The 16,936-nt window shown below is 41.2% G+C and overlaps 1 protein-coding gene across 3 annotated transcripts in view; it reads left to right on the top strand.

Annotated features, from left to right (window-relative positions):
- Positions 1 to 16,936, top strand: part of myh11a (myosin, heavy chain 11a, smooth muscle) — a 30,576-nt gene that overhangs the window by 10,571 nt on the left and 3,069 nt on the right. For 2 of the 3 annotated variants that reach the window (XM_005458553.4, XM_013276674.3), the window contains exons 4-39: positions 403 to 430; positions 3,754 to 3,853; positions 3,971 to 3,997; positions 6,537 to 6,629; positions 6,729 to 6,792; positions 7,043 to 7,141; positions 7,599 to 7,742; positions 7,965 to 8,060; positions 8,217 to 8,335; positions 8,446 to 8,598; positions 8,678 to 8,851; positions 8,926 to 9,099; positions 9,230 to 9,344; positions 9,981 to 10,174; positions 10,581 to 10,702; positions 10,809 to 10,878; positions 10,984 to 11,144; positions 11,241 to 11,349; positions 11,492 to 11,623; positions 11,748 to 11,954; positions 12,071 to 12,208; positions 12,304 to 12,427; positions 12,510 to 12,681; positions 12,814 to 13,026; positions 13,214 to 13,358; positions 13,462 to 13,668; positions 13,787 to 13,891; positions 14,019 to 14,171; positions 14,375 to 14,623; positions 14,791 to 15,003; positions 15,122 to 15,334; positions 15,441 to 15,602; positions 16,063 to 16,191; positions 16,272 to 16,360; positions 16,453 to 16,576; positions 16,666 to 16,874. In XM_005458553.4, the coding sequence (XP_005458610.1) occupies positions 403 to 430; positions 3,754 to 3,853; positions 3,971 to 3,997; positions 6,537 to 6,629; positions 6,729 to 6,792; positions 7,043 to 7,141; positions 7,599 to 7,742; positions 7,965 to 8,060; positions 8,217 to 8,335; positions 8,446 to 8,598; positions 8,678 to 8,851; positions 8,926 to 9,099; positions 9,230 to 9,344; positions 9,981 to 10,174; positions 10,581 to 10,702; positions 10,809 to 10,878; positions 10,984 to 11,144; positions 11,241 to 11,349; positions 11,492 to 11,623; positions 11,748 to 11,954; positions 12,071 to 12,208; positions 12,304 to 12,427; positions 12,510 to 12,681; positions 12,814 to 13,026; positions 13,214 to 13,358; positions 13,462 to 13,668; positions 13,787 to 13,891; positions 14,019 to 14,171; positions 14,375 to 14,623; positions 14,791 to 15,003; positions 15,122 to 15,334; positions 15,441 to 15,602; positions 16,063 to 16,191; positions 16,272 to 16,360; positions 16,453 to 16,576; positions 16,666 to 16,874 (5,026 nt within the window). The remainder of the gene's footprint in view (positions 1 to 402; positions 431 to 3,753; positions 3,854 to 3,970; positions 3,998 to 6,536; positions 6,630 to 6,728; positions 6,793 to 7,042; positions 7,142 to 7,598; positions 7,743 to 7,964; positions 8,061 to 8,216; positions 8,336 to 8,445; positions 8,599 to 8,677; positions 8,852 to 8,925; positions 9,100 to 9,229; positions 9,345 to 9,980; positions 10,175 to 10,580; positions 10,703 to 10,808; positions 10,879 to 10,983; positions 11,145 to 11,240; positions 11,350 to 11,491; positions 11,624 to 11,747; positions 11,955 to 12,070; positions 12,209 to 12,303; positions 12,428 to 12,509; positions 12,682 to 12,813; positions 13,027 to 13,213; positions 13,359 to 13,461; positions 13,669 to 13,786; positions 13,892 to 14,018; positions 14,172 to 14,374; positions 14,624 to 14,790; positions 15,004 to 15,121; positions 15,335 to 15,440; positions 15,603 to 16,062; positions 16,192 to 16,271; positions 16,361 to 16,452; positions 16,577 to 16,665; positions 16,875 to 16,936) is intronic. The other variant, XM_013276673.3, reaches the window with a different exon arrangement.

The raw sequence follows: 16,936 nt of genomic DNA on the forward strand, positions 1-16,936 counted from the left end.
GGAGACAGTCTAATGACTCATTGTTTTGCGCATTCAGAGTTCATTTTCATGTGTAAAAATCAAAGTATTTTTTAAGAGTTACATGTTTTCTTTGGCACAAGGGAGTAAATCACAAAGCCTAGCTGGTGTTTTAAGTTTGACAGTAGATTGATCTTTATTGCTGGAGAATTACATGTGGTTTCACAGTAGTGCATTTGACTACTTTGCATGGTGAACATAAGTGGTAGAAAGAAAAGAAAGAAATTAAAAGTCCCTCATGTCTGTCATACACAATAAAAATTACAAATTTATTCTGTAATTACTTCAAGTATCTTTGGTTGTATCATGAATTTTATGTCTAAAAGTATCCAACATAAGTTGTAATAAAAATTATCTAACACTGACTCTCTCTTGATTCTACAGATCGTGAAGACCAGTCCATTCTCTGCACGTAAGTGAAAATCTCTCTCCTCCATGCTCACCTGTTCCATCTTTGCATGGTTTTTTTACATCTTAAACATCACATAAAAGCAGGAGTGAATGCTACATCTGTATGTGTGCAAGAACAGTTACATAATGCTTGTGTAAACATAGATCTAAACAGACGAAATACCTTTTTGGTCTCTCAGCACCCCGTTTCAACCATTAGTGCCAAAAAGAAATGATTTTGTTTGTCGGATTGTGTTACCGTGGAGTTGTCTTGCATTCAAAGACAGCCAAACTGGATGTGCTTTAATGCTTTTACGGTGCTCCCAGAGGCCTGTGGCCTCTCTCTCCTCTCAGACCCTTACTCAGGAAGTATGCCCTGGACCCTGATGGGAGAACCAGATTAGCTCTCCAAATGTTTTGGCTCTATTTTGTTTGTTTATTTGTTCTAAACTAATTATTGAGAACTTTGACTGGGCAATTGGACATCCAGGGACAAACGGCCTCATTTTGTCTCTTAATGATAGCTTGATCTTTGGACTGGCCTGAACTGTACTTTTAATTTATAGAAACAAAGTGAGTTAATTAGTTTTTCTTTGTGTGCTGGAGTGACTTCATATTTTGTCATGTACAATTTTAAATTAGTTGCACAACATAAATTGCTTCTTTGCTTATACATGTATATCCCAGTCATAAATGTAATTTTAACACAATCAGAAGAATAACCTTCTACACAAGAAGGTTAATTTACATGAGGCCATATTTAAAACTGTTTAAAGTTTTATACCCAGAGCCGAAACACCATCAGATAGGAACATCAAGTCCTTGCACTTTTTAAGATTTCTGAGCCCCATCAGGCCTTTGGAGCCATAAAAGGCAAAAATGTTTCAGCAATGATACATGGAATTTCATTTATGACATTCTCCCTTGTGGGTAGATGCACTTGTGTTTAATTGCTTTGTATGCTTTGTGGTATTGTTTTTACAACAATCTATTATGGGCCGCTTGCATCTTAATGATTTTTAGTGAAAGCACTTTTTAATGTTGTGACTGGAGACTTGTGTGTGTGATTTTAAGCTGTTAATTATAGTTGGGAAATTACACAGAATGACATTTCTGTCACAAATTTCATATACTTCCTCAGTGGATGCATATGTACCATTTTACCATGTCTGAAATCTGGTGAAGGCAAAAGAGGATTCAAAGGCATGACTTTTGAAAGTGAAGGTTAGAGTAATCAAACAAAAATAGACTAAGGGTAGACTAAATAAGTGGATCCGGATGACCAAATAAAGGGAACTAAACTTGAGGAATAGGCTTGAACATTAGAGAAACGTAGGATGGCAGATAAGAAGATCCAAACTAAATACTCCAAAGAGGAATAGATGAAGCAAATCAAGATACAAACCATAATTACAGTGTTATTAATACAATACCAAAACAGTTTCAAACCTATTATAACAAAATTAAAACGGCTCCAGTCTGGGTTTGATTATATCTTAAAAAGATTCCTACTGTATTTTCTGGTTGATGAGCCTGCAGAATGTATTATTTATTGTATTTCCCTGATATAATAGTAAAAATGTGCCATGGGAAATAGTTGGGATGCTAAGAAATTTTTGGCAGTTTTCCTTTGTCTGCTGTTCAGTATATTTTCATAAAAAACAGAGTGATGGGACAATAATATTCACTATACTTCTGACTAGCTTAGGGCTCAAAGTCATTACTTTTTTAATGACGAATGCCAAATATTTAGCCTTCCTGTCTGTTCTTGTAATTTTGATTTGTAAACCTATTAAAAAAGGGTGTGCAATTCATTTTCTCAAGGGGCCTTAAGTTCTCAAGAAACTGGAACTGCTGTGGAAGATCACATTAATAAGCTGAACTCTGCTCAGTATTAATTTTATCACTTTTGTCCACAGTCCCAGTTTCTCATGGGGCCCCCTGGGAAAAATGATTGCCCACCTCTTCTTTAAAAGACGATGTTACTTCCCTGATATTCAGTGACAAGTGCACACTTGTTAAATGTAGGAAAAAAAACCATTTTCATTTGACTTCATGTTTTTATGAAATAAAATTCCCAAATATCAGCAATGGATCTAACCATTCTGTAATCGTTCATACCCTTTCAAATAATCTTATAACCACAAGTGAAACCTGTGCTGCTTACTGTGGATAAGCCGGATGAGACAGCTTGATAAACTATCTGGAAAAAAATCCCAACAGAATTTGCTCTGCACTAACAGCTGCCTGCAATAGGAGCCTGGATGTCATATATCCTTAGCAGACCTGAGCAGGACTGAGTAACTACGCTCCCCTTTATGCTGCCAGGCCCTAACACAGAGAGCATCCGATGCCTTTTATGGGCCCATGACCGAGCATCTCTGTGTGTTCTGGCTAGTGGCTGATGGCTCTGGGATCATTCAACTTTGTTTGAAGTAGCCAAGTTCATTTTGTGGGAATAAATTGCATTGTCTCGCTTATGTTTAAGTAATTAGATGCCTTTCAAGCATACAGTAGCACATGTTTTAGATTTTTGTCTAGTCTGAGAGTCGCTGTCATATGACTTTCATCAAGTTATCAGGTATATAAACTAATATAAGAAGTATATTAATACGAAGTATCGGGTCACATTCTAAGAGCTAGCTCAGCTCTAGTGGAATGGTTGCATGAAATACTCCCTCCTCTCTTCGGGTGCATCTTAAAACCGATTCTTATATAGTGCCTTTCTAGTCTCCCAGAGTGCTCAAAGCGCTTTGTACAACATGCCGCATTCACCCATTCACACAAGCACTGTCTTCTATGTTTTTAAGTGCTTTCTAACTAACATTCACACACATTCATACTCCAGTGGATTAATCGGAGAGCAACTTAGGGCTAATATCTTGCCCAAGGATATTTGACATGCAGACTAGGGGGAGCCAGAGAGAGAACCCCCAACCTTTCGATCAGTAGATGACCTTGTTAGACTTCACTAGAGTAACTTTGAATGAGTTACATTTGGAAATCTTATAATCGGTCTCAGACAACTTTCTTCCCTTATGAACAACAGGTGAGTAGCATCAGTATGCACAAATAAGAAAAAGGACAATAAATCCCTTTTAAAATAACTTTTGCCCTGAAACTGTGTAGATTATCACAGGACCAGTGTGTAGTATACAGTCTGAACAATAACATTATGCTTTGTGTCAGGCACAGTTATCTCTGCAGCACATGATTTCCATTCAATTAAACTGGGTTACTGAAGTGTGAACAGAAACCTGTCAGTACTGCTTATCTTCATTGTCCTCTCTCCTTCTCTCTTTCTATATTTCTTTTTCAATCCCACTGTAACTTTGTGCTCCCTAGTGGAGAGTCTGGTGCTGGGAAGACAGAAAACACCAAGAAAGTCATCCAGTATTTGGCTGTTGTGGCCTCCTCGCACAAAGGCAAGAAAGACAGCAGTGCTGTAAGTATCTGTCTAAAGAAACCATGATAGTTAGGATCTGTCAGCCAGTTCCCTCACTCTTAATAACATAGGAAACTACCCAGTTTAATCCTGTATATTACCATTTCCTCCAAATAGCAACATGCAGGATCACAGTTGGCTTACGTGAGTAAAGGGGAATGCCCGGAGTGTGTTTTTCTGTGTGGTTTTCATGTGTGTGTTCCATCCTTAGGTTAGAAAAGTGCATGAAGATAGATAGTGTCACTGAGTTGCCCCCGAAATACCTGTTTTTCTACTGGTTTTTCTTACACCAAAAGTACAGATGCCAAATGTTACTTTCCTTCTGTTAGATGGTGTTTACCCTAATATTCATCATCAAACAAAGCTTATTAAGGCTGCATGATCATCTGATTACTGAATCCCAGTCACATTTCAAACCTTGTGTTATTCAGTGGCAGATATCCAGTTTTGCCTTCTCCTGAAGCGGTTCATTACGTTCAGTTTTTTGACCTCCATCTTCTTTGGACACCCTTTCACTGCCAGTGGAGATTATATGCAAGCCTCCCCGACAGTGAAAGGGTCTCTCACAGATCACAGTGTGAGCATGCCCTGTTTTTACCTATCAAACACCAGCCGCCCCCTTCCTCCCCTCCTTCCCTCCCTTCCTTCCTCATCCGACTGCCAGTGGGCCTGACATGGGCCGTGAGGCTGTCCTGTAATTTTTACTTTGTGGAGTTTTTAAAACTCAGTTTGGGAAACTCTGTTGAAAAAAAATAAATAAATAATTTTAACGGTACTTCAGCTCAAACCTCACAAGTTGATGTTGCTGTTCTGGTGCTGGGGTAATAATTGGAAAAAGTCAGTCAAAGCAACGCTTCCCTCTGCCTCTGACCCTGCTCACTCAGAAGGTCTTTGCTCCCAGAGGAATAATTGTCTCTGTACACTGTCCTCTATAGGACCTTGAGGCTCCCATGGACTGCCTGTACAGAAATAGCATTGGATTAAACTCTTTTTTTTTCTGCTTTCTCTTACTTCCTCTCATTCTCAAGCTCTTTTTTAGCTGTTTCTCCTTATCTGTACTCGTAGATATTTGTATTTAAACAATGTCTCAAGGATCAGTCTTTCCCACCAGCTGTAAGTTTCTCTTTCATGCTGTCTTGCTTTGCGCCTTTTTTCCTTTTCTATTTTCTCATTTTTCCTTCAGAGACTTAAATAAACAGGACCTTCTTCTCTGCTTTGCCACCTCTGAACTGCATCTCATCAGCGGGTCTGTATCCTCCTGTTTTTTCTTACATATAAAATAAATACTTGGCTTTTAATTAAGGACACAACTTTTCCCAAATTAAAGCATTTTTCTAAGAGGCAAATTCCAAAATTATTTTAGTTCTATTTTTTTAATTTTCCCATGTTCCTTTGAAATGTCTATATGTCTGTTTGGTTAGCTAAAGCAAGCTTAAAATATCTGTCAAAATATCACTAGTTTTGCCACATTTCACACAAAAATACAGTATAAAATGAAATAATGTGAAAATCGGGAATATTACTTTAATTCACATTCAGTGGAGTCAGTATTGTAAATGGTAAATGGCCTGTATTTGTATAGCACTTTTCTAGTCCCTAAGGACCCCAAAGCGCTTTACACATTCAGTCATCCACCCATTCACACACACATTCACACACTATTGGCTACATCTTTTACTTATTATCATTATTTCTATTTTTAATTACGGCTGTGTTTGACCTCCATATTTGTCAGTGAGTTCCAAAAACACTCCTCTAATATATGGAACAAATATAAATCAGCATTAGTAAGAACATCTGTAAACCACATATTTTGAAACTGAGCTTAACGAATTTACACAAGTTGGCAAACAGCTTCACATGGCTATCGTTTGTCTTCATTACCGTTTTTATCTTTGCGTTACAAGTCGTGCTCCTTTCTCTTCTTCCTAGCTTTAGCTCACTTACAGTGTTGCTAAAGGAGGTGTTTTTAAGCAAGAGAGGTTAGGTAGAGGTCTACAGCGCCTGACCTGGATACAGACTAGGACAGACCACTTTGATCAGGTGGATTAACTCAATGCAGAGTGACGGGGTGTCTGCCTCATTTACTGACTATCACCCAGCTCCACCCGCATCTACAGTCTCTGCAGTCACGCTGGAAGCAAATCGCATCTCCAGTAGGATGTTTGTGAATCAGAATCATTTTTATTTGCCAACACACTGAATAAAAAGACTTTGTTGGAATATTTCACAGCTTTCCAGCTGGTATTTGGAAGCCTGTGACCCAACATAACCCACCTCATCCATCTCAGCCTCTCTTCTTCGTCATCCACAACAGCTTCTCTGAATTTTAACAGTTTCTCAGAACTGATGGAGGAGTGTTTTGGTCATGTGTCTGTGTTATGTAATCCATCCAGTATTCATCAGAAAATCAAAGAGGACTACAGTTAAATTATTATATTAACCTGTTGTAACTTGATATAAATGTACTTGTCCAAATAGTCATTGTTTAGTGAGGACCCATGCCTTCGTCTTGTTTTCTGCCTTTTTTCGCTTGTCACTGATGATATTCTGGTAAACCTACGCTACCCTATCAATACTGACCCTATACCACTTCATCCCTACAAAACTCCAACTCCACCTCATCACAAGCAGCGAATCAGTCCTTCTTAGTCACATTTTTCTGTGTCGCTGTCGTCACTAGGGGGAGCTGGAGAAGCAACTCCTGCAGGCCAATCCTATCCTGGAGGCCTTTGGAAATGCTAAGACCATCAAAAATGACAACTCCTCAAGATTTGTGAGTTTTGTGAAGTTATAGAACGTATTGTTTAGTTGTTTTCTAAGTTATATTTTTTGCATGTATCATGATCTCACTGCTCGTTTATCGCTCTCACAGGGAAAATTCATCCGCATCAACTTTGACGTGACCGGCTACATTGTTGGAGCCAACATTGAGACTTGTATCCTTTTTACTTTTTAATCTTAGACATATTATTTTTACAGTAGGAAGACTTGTGTTGCCTTTCATCTGCACCAAATGTTAAATGCTGTGTGCTGCTTTTTGATTTCAAATAAGTTTTTGCAAAGTTTATCTGCTGACAGCTTTTGAATAACTGTTTATTTCGGGCCATTATAAATCAAACAGAGGTTTGTAAACTAAATTTCCCCTACCCGCAAATGAGATTTTTATTCTTTAACAGCTGCTCTCAGATCTGCTGGAGAAGTCTCGCTGTATCAGACAGGCAAAGACAGAAAGAGCTTTTCACATCTTCTACTACATGATTGCTGGTGCCAAGGACAAACTGCGTGGTAAGATGATTATAAACCCAAAATATGTGTGTGATTTCTTTGATGCTGCTGCTCAGCAGTTAGCAGGGCTTCTTTGACAGGGTGTTGTACATATCACCGTCATGTGGAAGTCTCATCTGGAACTGGAGGAAGGGAAAAAGGAAGTCACTTCTGGTCTTCATTTGACTGTCATGCATGTCACAATTTATCCAGCTGGATTATGAAAATGTTTTTTTAAGGTCATGGAGGAAAAGAATTTTCTCAAACTCTCAAAGAAGATTTTAATCTTCCAACTGATGTTTAACCACAATAATCAAAATAAAGCTGAGTAAAGCGTTCCTGTATATTATTTATGACCACTCGTGTTATTTTCTCACGAGAGCAAATTCTTCATAAAAAGTTAAGCCTCACTGATTCACAGATTACTGAGCAGAACGATGATGATGATGATAAGTCGCTGTTTTTCTTTTATTTTCAGAGGAGCTACTTCTGGAGCCCTTCAGCAATTACCGCTTCCTCAGCGCAGGCCACGTTCAGATCGCTGGCCAGCAAGATGATGAGATGTATGAGGAAACCATGGAGGCCATGAATATCATGGGCATCACAGAAGAGGAAAGAATTGGTATCAGTGTAGTAATAAGCATAGCATTAGCATCGCTCTAATACTGTTGGGTCTTTACCTTCTGAATCTGGACTGTTGTTGTGAATTTGCATTGAAGAGGCAACATTCATTTACATTTAAATCAGAAAACAAACTGATTTTTGGGAAATGTTCCAGCAAACAAGAAGAACATTATTATTAGTGTTTCCCTGTGAAGTCAACCACTTGATTTCCTTGTTCCAGATATCATGAAGGTGTGCTCCACAGTGATGCAGCTGGGAAACATTGAATTCAAGAAAGAGAGGAACCAGGAGCAGGCAACCATGCCAGACAACACTGGTTAGACACAACTTCTTCCTGCCATTAGAAATCCCAGTTGGGGTTACTGAATTTTACAAAGCCAGCTGTAACTTTAAGAATGTATTATCTATAGCATCAAGAACACCTGGGTGAAATAATATTGTGTTCAGTATAACAAAATTTTTCTTTTTGTAGCTGCGCAGAAGGTGTGTCACCTGCAGGGCATCAATGTGACAGACTTTACACGAGCCATCCTCACCCCTCGCATCAAAGTGGGCAGGGAGGTGGTGCAGAAGGCACAGACCAAAGAGCAGGTACTGCAAGGAGGAAACTGTTTAAAAACATAGGAATAACTGTGTGTTAATCACACCTCCAACTCAGTTTAAGTCTGGTCTGTGTTGTTCTGTGTATGTGTGTCTGTTAGGCTGACTTTGCTACAGAAGCGTTGGCCAAAGCTATCTTTGAGCGACTGTTCCGCTGGATCCTGGGCCGGGTTAACAAAGCCCTGGATAAGACTAAACGCCAAGGAGCCTCCTTCCTGGGAATCCTTGACATTGCCGGCTTTGAGATCTTTGAGGTATAGATCATCACAGAGGACTTGGAAAGATAGTGGATGTGATATGCATGTCTTCAGCTCTGTGTTCTGGCTATTACAGGATAACTCCTTTGAGCAGCTGTGCATCAACTACACCAATGAGAAGCTACAGCAGCTTTTCAACCACACCATGTTCATCCTGGAGCAGGAGGAGTACCAGAGAGAAGGCATCGAGTGGAACTTCATTGACTTCGGCCTTGACCTCCAGCCCTGCATCGAGCTCATTGAGAGGCCAGTAAGTATTAATGATAAATAACAACATCAGTTAAATCCTGCGCAGCCTCTTAATCACATAAATATTCTCTGCAGAACAACCCTCCAGGCATCCTGGCCCTTTTGGATGAAGAGTGCTGGTTCCCCAAAGCCACAGATATCTCCTTTGTGGAGAAACTTTTTAACACACAGGGCAACCACATGAAATTTGCCAAACCTAAACAGCTTAAAGACAAAACAGAGTTCTCCATTCTTCATTATGCTGGGAAGGTGAGTATGATGGCAGTTGGGAGAAGAGAGAAAAATGTTCTCTTTTCTTACTGTTTGTCTTCATTTGAAGACATTAATCGTCTTGCATTGTCATGAAAGCTCACATAACTTTGTTGTCTTGCTGTTTTAGGTAGACTATAATGCCACAGCCTGGCTGACAAAGAACATGGACCCTCTAAATGACAACATTACAGCACTGCTCTCCAATTCTTCTAGCCAGTTTGTCCAAGACCTCTGGAAAGATGGTGAGATGCATATAATTTTAGCATTACATGTCTCATAAGTTTATTGTAAGCCACTCTGAGACAAGGACCAAACCCTCCTCAGTGATAAGGCAAAGATCAGCTGGGGAACGCATCATAAAAGCAGCACAAGCTTCTGCTGCCACAACGAAACCAGATATTGTTCTTTACTGAAAACCTTGAAATTTTTTCCGCACATTTTACCTGTCTTTGAAGAAACTTTTAGGTTAGGGCTTCCTATCTTGGCCTGAGAGACACTCACAAAAGAGACTGTTTATTTTAGAAGTTCACTTCCTGGTTAAATAAAGGTGAAAAAAAGAAACCTTTGTAATTGTTGAGCTATTTTGGAGCCACAACTAAAGATATCACTGTGATTGTTTCGTGTTGATCATTTTTTAGATGGGACACCTTTTTATTTTATGCCCACCTTTACCTGAAAAACATTAAAGCAGCAGCGGTCACCCTCCTGCAAATCTGATGTGTACACAATGAAACAAATTAACTGAAAGCAACACACACATTTTACCTGCTTTCATCCATATGTTTGTCCCACAAAAGATATGCAATTAGATTCTTAAAACTGAAATAGGCATTAAGGCAAAGACAAGCTGATTTTACACACTGTTTTGTGTTTTTCAGCGGACAGAGTCGTTGGCCTTGACACATTAGCGAAGATGTCGGACACCTCCAGCCCGAGCGCCTCAAAGACCAAGAAGGGAATGTTCCGCACAGTGGGGCAGCTCTACAAGGAGTCTTTGGCAAAACTCATGACCACGCTGCACAACACCCAGCCAAACTTCGTCAGATGTATCATCCCGAACCACGAGAAGAGGGTAAAGACAATTAGCAGCAAAACTACTAGACTAGCAAAACTATAGACGTGGTTGCTTGCTAATGATCAATTAATCGTGTGTGTAATTATCAGTACTTGGCTGTTATCTACCCTCTTAATTTCCTATACCTTAAAAGTGTACTTAGTATTTCACAGGATGGCGTAAAAACCTATAAAAACTTTTTTTTTCACATGACTATAGATGTGTATTGAGAGGAAAGCTTTTTTGTCATCATATAAATTAGCAATTGATCTAGCTCCATATGTAGCTGTATTTCTAAGGTCATGAAAAAAATAACACACATAACATAGACAAAATGAATTTACCACTAACCGGTCAGCATAAGCGAGTTATACTGTATGTATGAAAACTTTATGTCATAAAACTGCAATCCTGCTCTACTCAGGCAGGGAAGCTGGATGCTCACCTGGTCCTGGAGCAGCTCAGGTGTAACGGTGTGCTGGAAGGAATCAGGATCTGTCGACAAGGCTTCCCCAACCGAATCGTTTTCCAGGAGTTCCGCCAACGGTCAGTCTAGCTACTACTATATGCATCCTCTTTCAGTCAAAATTTATAATATGGTTGTCATCATTTCTCACCATATTAAGTGTAACATCTCTCTGGCTTCTTCCAGTTATGAGATCTTGGCTGCTAACGCTATTCCCAAAGGTTTCATGGACGGAAAACAAGCCTGCTGCCTCATGGTTAGTTCACAAGTTCAAAATTGTCATCCATGTTCATTAACATTGACACTCACCAAGGTAGAATTATCCTGTGTGACCACTTAATATGATGTCCTGTCTATGTAGATCAAGCATCTGGACTTGGACCCCAACCTGTACAGAATCGGACAGAGTAAAATCTTCTTCCGCACAGGAGTGCTTGCTCAACTAGAGGAGGAGAGAGATTTGAAGATCACTGTGATCATCATCGCTTTCCAGGCCCAAGCTAGAGGCTTCCTGGCCAGAAAGTATGAAAATTGAAGCCCCCCTTTAAAGCAGTTTATTTGTTGCTGTTACCACCGTAAATAAAACTTTGCATGTTGCACTATATATCTTTTCTGAAGGGCATTCGCCAAGAGACAGCAGCAGCTGACAGCTATGAAAGTGATCCAGAGGAACTGTGCTGCCTACCTCAAACTAAGGAACTGGCAGTGGTGGAGACTTTTCACAAAGGTCAGCTAGAAGCATATAAATGCAACAATACCATAGTACATCTGTGTGTTTTTTGAGAAAGAAACTTTCCAGATACTACAAAAGTATTTTGAAATGACAAATTCTGCCTTTTCCGCGTGCTTAAAATCCTTCTGAACAACAGGTTAAGCCTCTGTTGCAAGTGACCCGACAGGAAGAGGAGATGACTCTCAAGGAAGAAGAGCTACAGAAAGCCAAAGAAGTTGCCACAAAGTTTGAATCAGAGCTAAAAGAAATCACCTTGAAACATACACAGGTAAGGGATTAAATACGCATCAATGACACAAACCTTGTTTTGCTTTCTTTTAATGAATCCATTCAGCGTTGATTCGATAAAGTTTCCAGTTTTGGAGAGTCTGCTGATTCTGCCTGTTTTTCAGATTGTGGAGGAGAGAAACGCACTGCAGGAGCAGCTTCAGGCAGAGACAGAGCTGTATGCTGAGGCTGAGGAGATGAGGGTCCGTCTGGCGACGAAGAAGCAGGAGTTGGAGGAAATCCTCCATGAGATGGAGGCGAGGCTCGATGAAGAGGAGGAGCGTTCTCAGGGACTGTTAGTGGAAAAGAAGAAGATGCAGCAGCAGATGCAGGTCAACATGTCTGTTTCACACTGTTGTTCAGTTGGAGTTGTTATTGCTCAGGTAGCTGTGCTTTCACAGTGTGATAAAGCTGCTGGAGAAACTGAGGGTTCAGTCTTTTCATGCAGGAATTGGAGGAACATTTGGAAGAGGAGGAAGACGCTCGTCAAAAACTGCAGCTCGAGAAGGTTACCTGCGAGGGAAAGATCAAAAAGCTGGAGGATGATATTCTCGTAATGGAGGACCAGAACAACAAGCTGCTGAAGGTAGGTACTGGAAATCAGCATTTTTCAAAGACATTTTAATATAAGTAAGTCACTTGGGAAACTAAATACATCTCCGGCTTTGTGATGTTTTGTAGGAGCGAAAGTTGCTAGAGGAGAGAGTTGCAGACTTCAGTGCTAACCTGGCAGAGGAAGAAGAAAAATCTAAGAATCTCACTAAGCTCAAAAATAAACACGAATCCATGATCTCTGAATTAGAAGGTAATCATCTTGTATGCATTTTGAACTGTACTCATAGCACATTTCTCAGATACATCATTGATTGGTATCTCTCTCGCACTAGTCCGCTTGAAGAAAGAGGAGAAGACCCGTCAGGAGCTGGATAAAGCTAAGCGCAAACTGGAGGCGGAGTCAAATGACCTACAGGAACAGATCGCTGACCTGCAGGCCCAGATCGCTGACCTCAAAGCTCAGCTTGCAAGGAAGGAGGAGGAGTTACAGAACGCCTTGGCCAGGTAGTGTCAGACTGGTAATTTTTCACATATTCAGATTCATAAGTGTAACTGTGTACAGTGTGTATTTATTTCTGCAAAATAACACTAAGTTCTATCAGTTTTAATAGTTTAATGTACTCTTGATTCTCACAGGTTGGAAGATGAGACTGCCCAGAAAAACAACGCTCTGAAGAAGATCAGAGAGCTGGAAGGACACATCTCCGACCTGCAGGAGGACCTTGACTCTGAGCGGGCTGCCAGGAACAAGGCAGAGAAGATCAAACGGGACCTTGGGGAGGAGCTGGAGGCCCTCAAGTCTGAGCTAGAGGACACTCTGGACACCACTGCCACACAGCAGGAACTAAGGTTAGTCATGCAAATACAAAAATATGTATTCAGAGGAATTTATAAAGTGTGTATACATTTACCTTTTAGATGATGAAGCTTTCTTTGAGAAGAAAAGGATGACTAACAAAACATAACCAAAATACACAATGCATACTTAAGTGCATACTTAAAAAAATACCTACATTATCCATGTATCTGTCTACAGAGCCAAACGTGAGCAGGAAGTGACCCAGCTGAAGAGAGCCATTGAGGAGGAGAACCGGACCCACGAGGCTCAAATACATGAGATGAGACAGAAACACACACAGGCTGTTGAGGAGCTCAGTGAGCAGCTGGAGCAGGCAAAACGAGTAAGGCCACTATTTTATGAATCATTCTTAATACCCAGCTGTCCTTTAGCTTTTTATTTCTTTAACTGCATATTGAGGATTCTCTTTATTTTCCTCTGCTCAGGTAAAGTCAAACCTGGAGAAAGCAAAACAAGCTCTGGAGAAGGAAACGTCAGAGCTAACTATGGAGGTGCGCTCACTGACCCAGGCCAAGCAAGATGGGGAGCACAAGAGGAAGAAGCTAGAAGGTCAGGTGACGGATCTTCAGTCCCGCTTCAACGACAGCGAGAAGCAGAAGGCTGAGATGACCGAGCGCTGCTCCAAGATCACTGTAAATCACTAATTATTTCACTACTCCACATGGAAAAAAAAATGTGAATTGTTAAAAAAGAATGCCAAAAAATTACGCTTAAAAAAGTAACAAACACATCATTTTTATTCCTGTACAGATCGAACTGGAGAGTGTGACAAACCTACTGAATGAAGCAGAGGGAAAGAACATCAAACTGAGCAAAGACGTGTCCAGCCTTACCTCCCAACTCCAAGACTCTCAGGTAACCGGACTTTTACTCTAAACATGTTGTTAATAACAGCACACAAACATTTAGCCTTTGCTGTGACGATGAAATATATTAAACTTTAGAACAAAAACACTGACTACTGAACTCTTGTGTCTAACAGGAGCTGCTGGCTGAGGAGACACGCCAGAAACTGCAGTTCTCCACAAAGCTGCGACAGGCGGAAGACGACAAGAACAGCCTACAGGAGCAGCTTGAAGAGGAGGTGGAGGCAAAGAGGAACGTGGAGAGACACGTGTCCACTCTCAACATCCAGGTCAGAGGCCGAACTCTGTTGATTAAGACTTTAAGAGAAGTTGGCGGGAGCAAAATAAAGATAATATGATGGGAAAAAACTGGAGCGATGTTGGAGTGAAGGTTTACTGTAAGCAGGAACCTAACTGAAGCTCAAAACAAGCACACTCTTGTACCATGTAGAAGATTCCTCTCTGTTACATAACAGTTTTGCTTTGTGTACAGCTATCAGATGCAAAGAAGAAGATGGATGAAATGTCAGGCAACATTGAGCTGCTGGAGGAAGGAAAGAAGCGTCTGCAGAGAGATTTGGAGGCAGCGAACACTCAGTATGAGGAGAAGGCCTCAGCATACGACAAGCTGGAGAAGACCAAAAATCGTCTGCAGCAGGAGCTGGAGGACACGCTGATGGATCTGGACAACCAGAGGCAGAACGTTTCAAACCTGGAGAAGAAACAGAAGAAGTTTGACCAGGTCTGCTAAACCAGAAAACAAGCTTTTAAATATCATTCATGGGATTGAGCCTGTTTTTAGAATTTCACAGTTAATTGAAGTCAAGATTGTGACTTTATTATATAAGATTATATGCACAGTAAAACAGATTTGTTAAATTCATAGTTATTTGTTTCTTTGATCTCCAGATGCTGGCCGAAGAGAAGAGTGTCTCCAGTAAATATGCAGATGAGCGAGACCGTGCTGAAGCTGAGGCCAGAGAGAAGGAGACGAAAGCTCTGTCCCTGGCAAGGGCTCTAGAAGAGGCTCAGGATGCCAGAGAGGAGCTGGAGAGAGCCAACAAGGCCCTAAAAGCAGAGATGGAGGACCTGATCAGCTCCAAGGATGATGTGGGAAAAAATGTAAGTGTTGGAACATCTTTCACTGGTCAATAGATCTTTAGGATGAAAATCTGTAGTTACAGGTATATGTTTACAGTGTCAAGAGCTTTCCAGTTAATTTCAAATGTATTGATGGAAGGTCCACGAGCTGGAGAAGTCCAAACGAGGCCTGGAAGCCCAGGTGGAGGAGATGAAGACGCAGCTGGAGGAGCTAGAGGACGAACTGCAGGCGGCTGAGGATGCCAAGTTGCGTCTGGAGGTCAACATGCAGGCTCTGAAGGCCCAGTTTGAGAGAGACCTCCAGGGAAGAGATGAGATGGGAGAGGAGAAGAAGAGGCAGCTGGTCAAGCAGGTAAATAAAAGCCTTCATTCTTATACCAGAAGAATGTGAATGATTTATTATCAAAGAATGCCATTTCAGCATCAGTAATCATTGCAATGATCCACACTGGCTGCAGGTCCGTGAGTTGGAGACGGAGTTGGAGGATGAACGTAAGCAGAGGGCCACAGCGGCAGCAGCCAAGAAGAAGCTGGAGATAGACATGAAAGATCTGGAGGGACAGATCGAGACAGCCAATAAGGGACGTGATGAGGCTATCAAGCAGCTCCGCAAGCTCCAGGTGAGTGCAAAGGACACTGAGAAAATTCAGCACAGAAGAATTTAAATAAATACTGTATAGGTCTTTTAGTTGTCACTGTAATTTTTTTAGATGCATATTTACATTAAAGCATATGTTGTAGTGGAGGTTTGTATTTTAAAGGGAAAATGTTAAGTTTTTGGATTTTTTAACTTGGAAACAAACACAAATGTAAAACTTAACTTGCTGTTTGCTTGAAATAAACTTGTAGATATGTAGATATACATCTTCTTAAGGGAAAATTTCCCCAGTTTTGGCTAGTGACTGTGACTTTAAAGGGGAAATGTCAAAACACTAAAAATAAGATATGATCACTAAGAGAAGCACTTGAAAACAGGACTTGGTATCATCAAACACAGATCATCTGCCTCAAGTATTGTAAGTATACTTGAAACATTATCTGATGTCTTTTCTCTGTCTCTGTTTCTCTTCATCCCTCCAGGCCCAGATGAAGGACTACCAGAGGGAGCTGGAAGATGCTCGTGCTGCTCGAGAAGAGGTGCTGACCACCGCAAAGGAGAGCGAGAAGAAGGCCAAGAGTCTGGAGGCTGAGCTCATGCAGCTACAGGAGGTAAGGCTGTCGATTCCTAACAAGGCAAGAACCTCTCTGGGAGCCGAGGCTCAAAATAATGAATGTATGTGTGTTTGCAGGAACTGGCTGCAGCTGAGAGAGGACGGAAGCAAGCAGAGGCTGAAAGAGACGAACTGTCCGATGAGCTGGCGAGCAACACCTCTGGAAAGTAGGTGGAGGGTTCACTCTGTTGCTTTATCTGTGTAGTGAACCATGAAAAACAAAGATGGTGACATTTCTTACCATGCTCTCTGTGCTCAGGTCAGCCTTGTCAGATGAGAAGCGTCGCCTGGAAGCTAAGATCGCTCAGCTAGAAGAGGAGCTGGAGGAGGAGCAAAGCAACATGGAGATCCTCAATGACAGGCTGAGGAAGAGCACACAACAGGTGATAAGACTGTAGCAGACATGATTCATGAAGTGTTAAAGCACTGTGCAGAGTTCTCATCCCTCTCTTTGCGCGTACTCCACCCACAGGTGGATCAGCTGAACAATGAGCTGCAGACGGAGCGCACCACCTCCCAGAAGAACGAGAGCGCTCGGCAGCAGTTGGAGCGCCAGAACAAGGAGCTGAAGGCCAAGCTCCAGGAGATGGAGAACCAGGTCAAGTCCAAGTTCAAGTCCTCCATCTCTGCCTTGGAGGCTAAAGTGGCACAGCTGGAGGAGCAGCTGGAGCAGGAGAACAGGTCAGGGACACATAAACACAGAGCATACCGTATGTTTGATGAATAAAAAAGAATATACTTTT

The sequence above is a fragment of the Oreochromis niloticus genome, linkage group LG6, assembly GCF_001858045.2.
Source record: "Oreochromis niloticus isolate F11D_XX linkage group LG6, O_niloticus_UMD_NMBU, whole genome shotgun sequence".
NCBI classification, from domain to species: Eukaryota; Metazoa; Chordata; class Actinopteri; order Cichliformes; family Cichlidae; genus Oreochromis; species Oreochromis niloticus.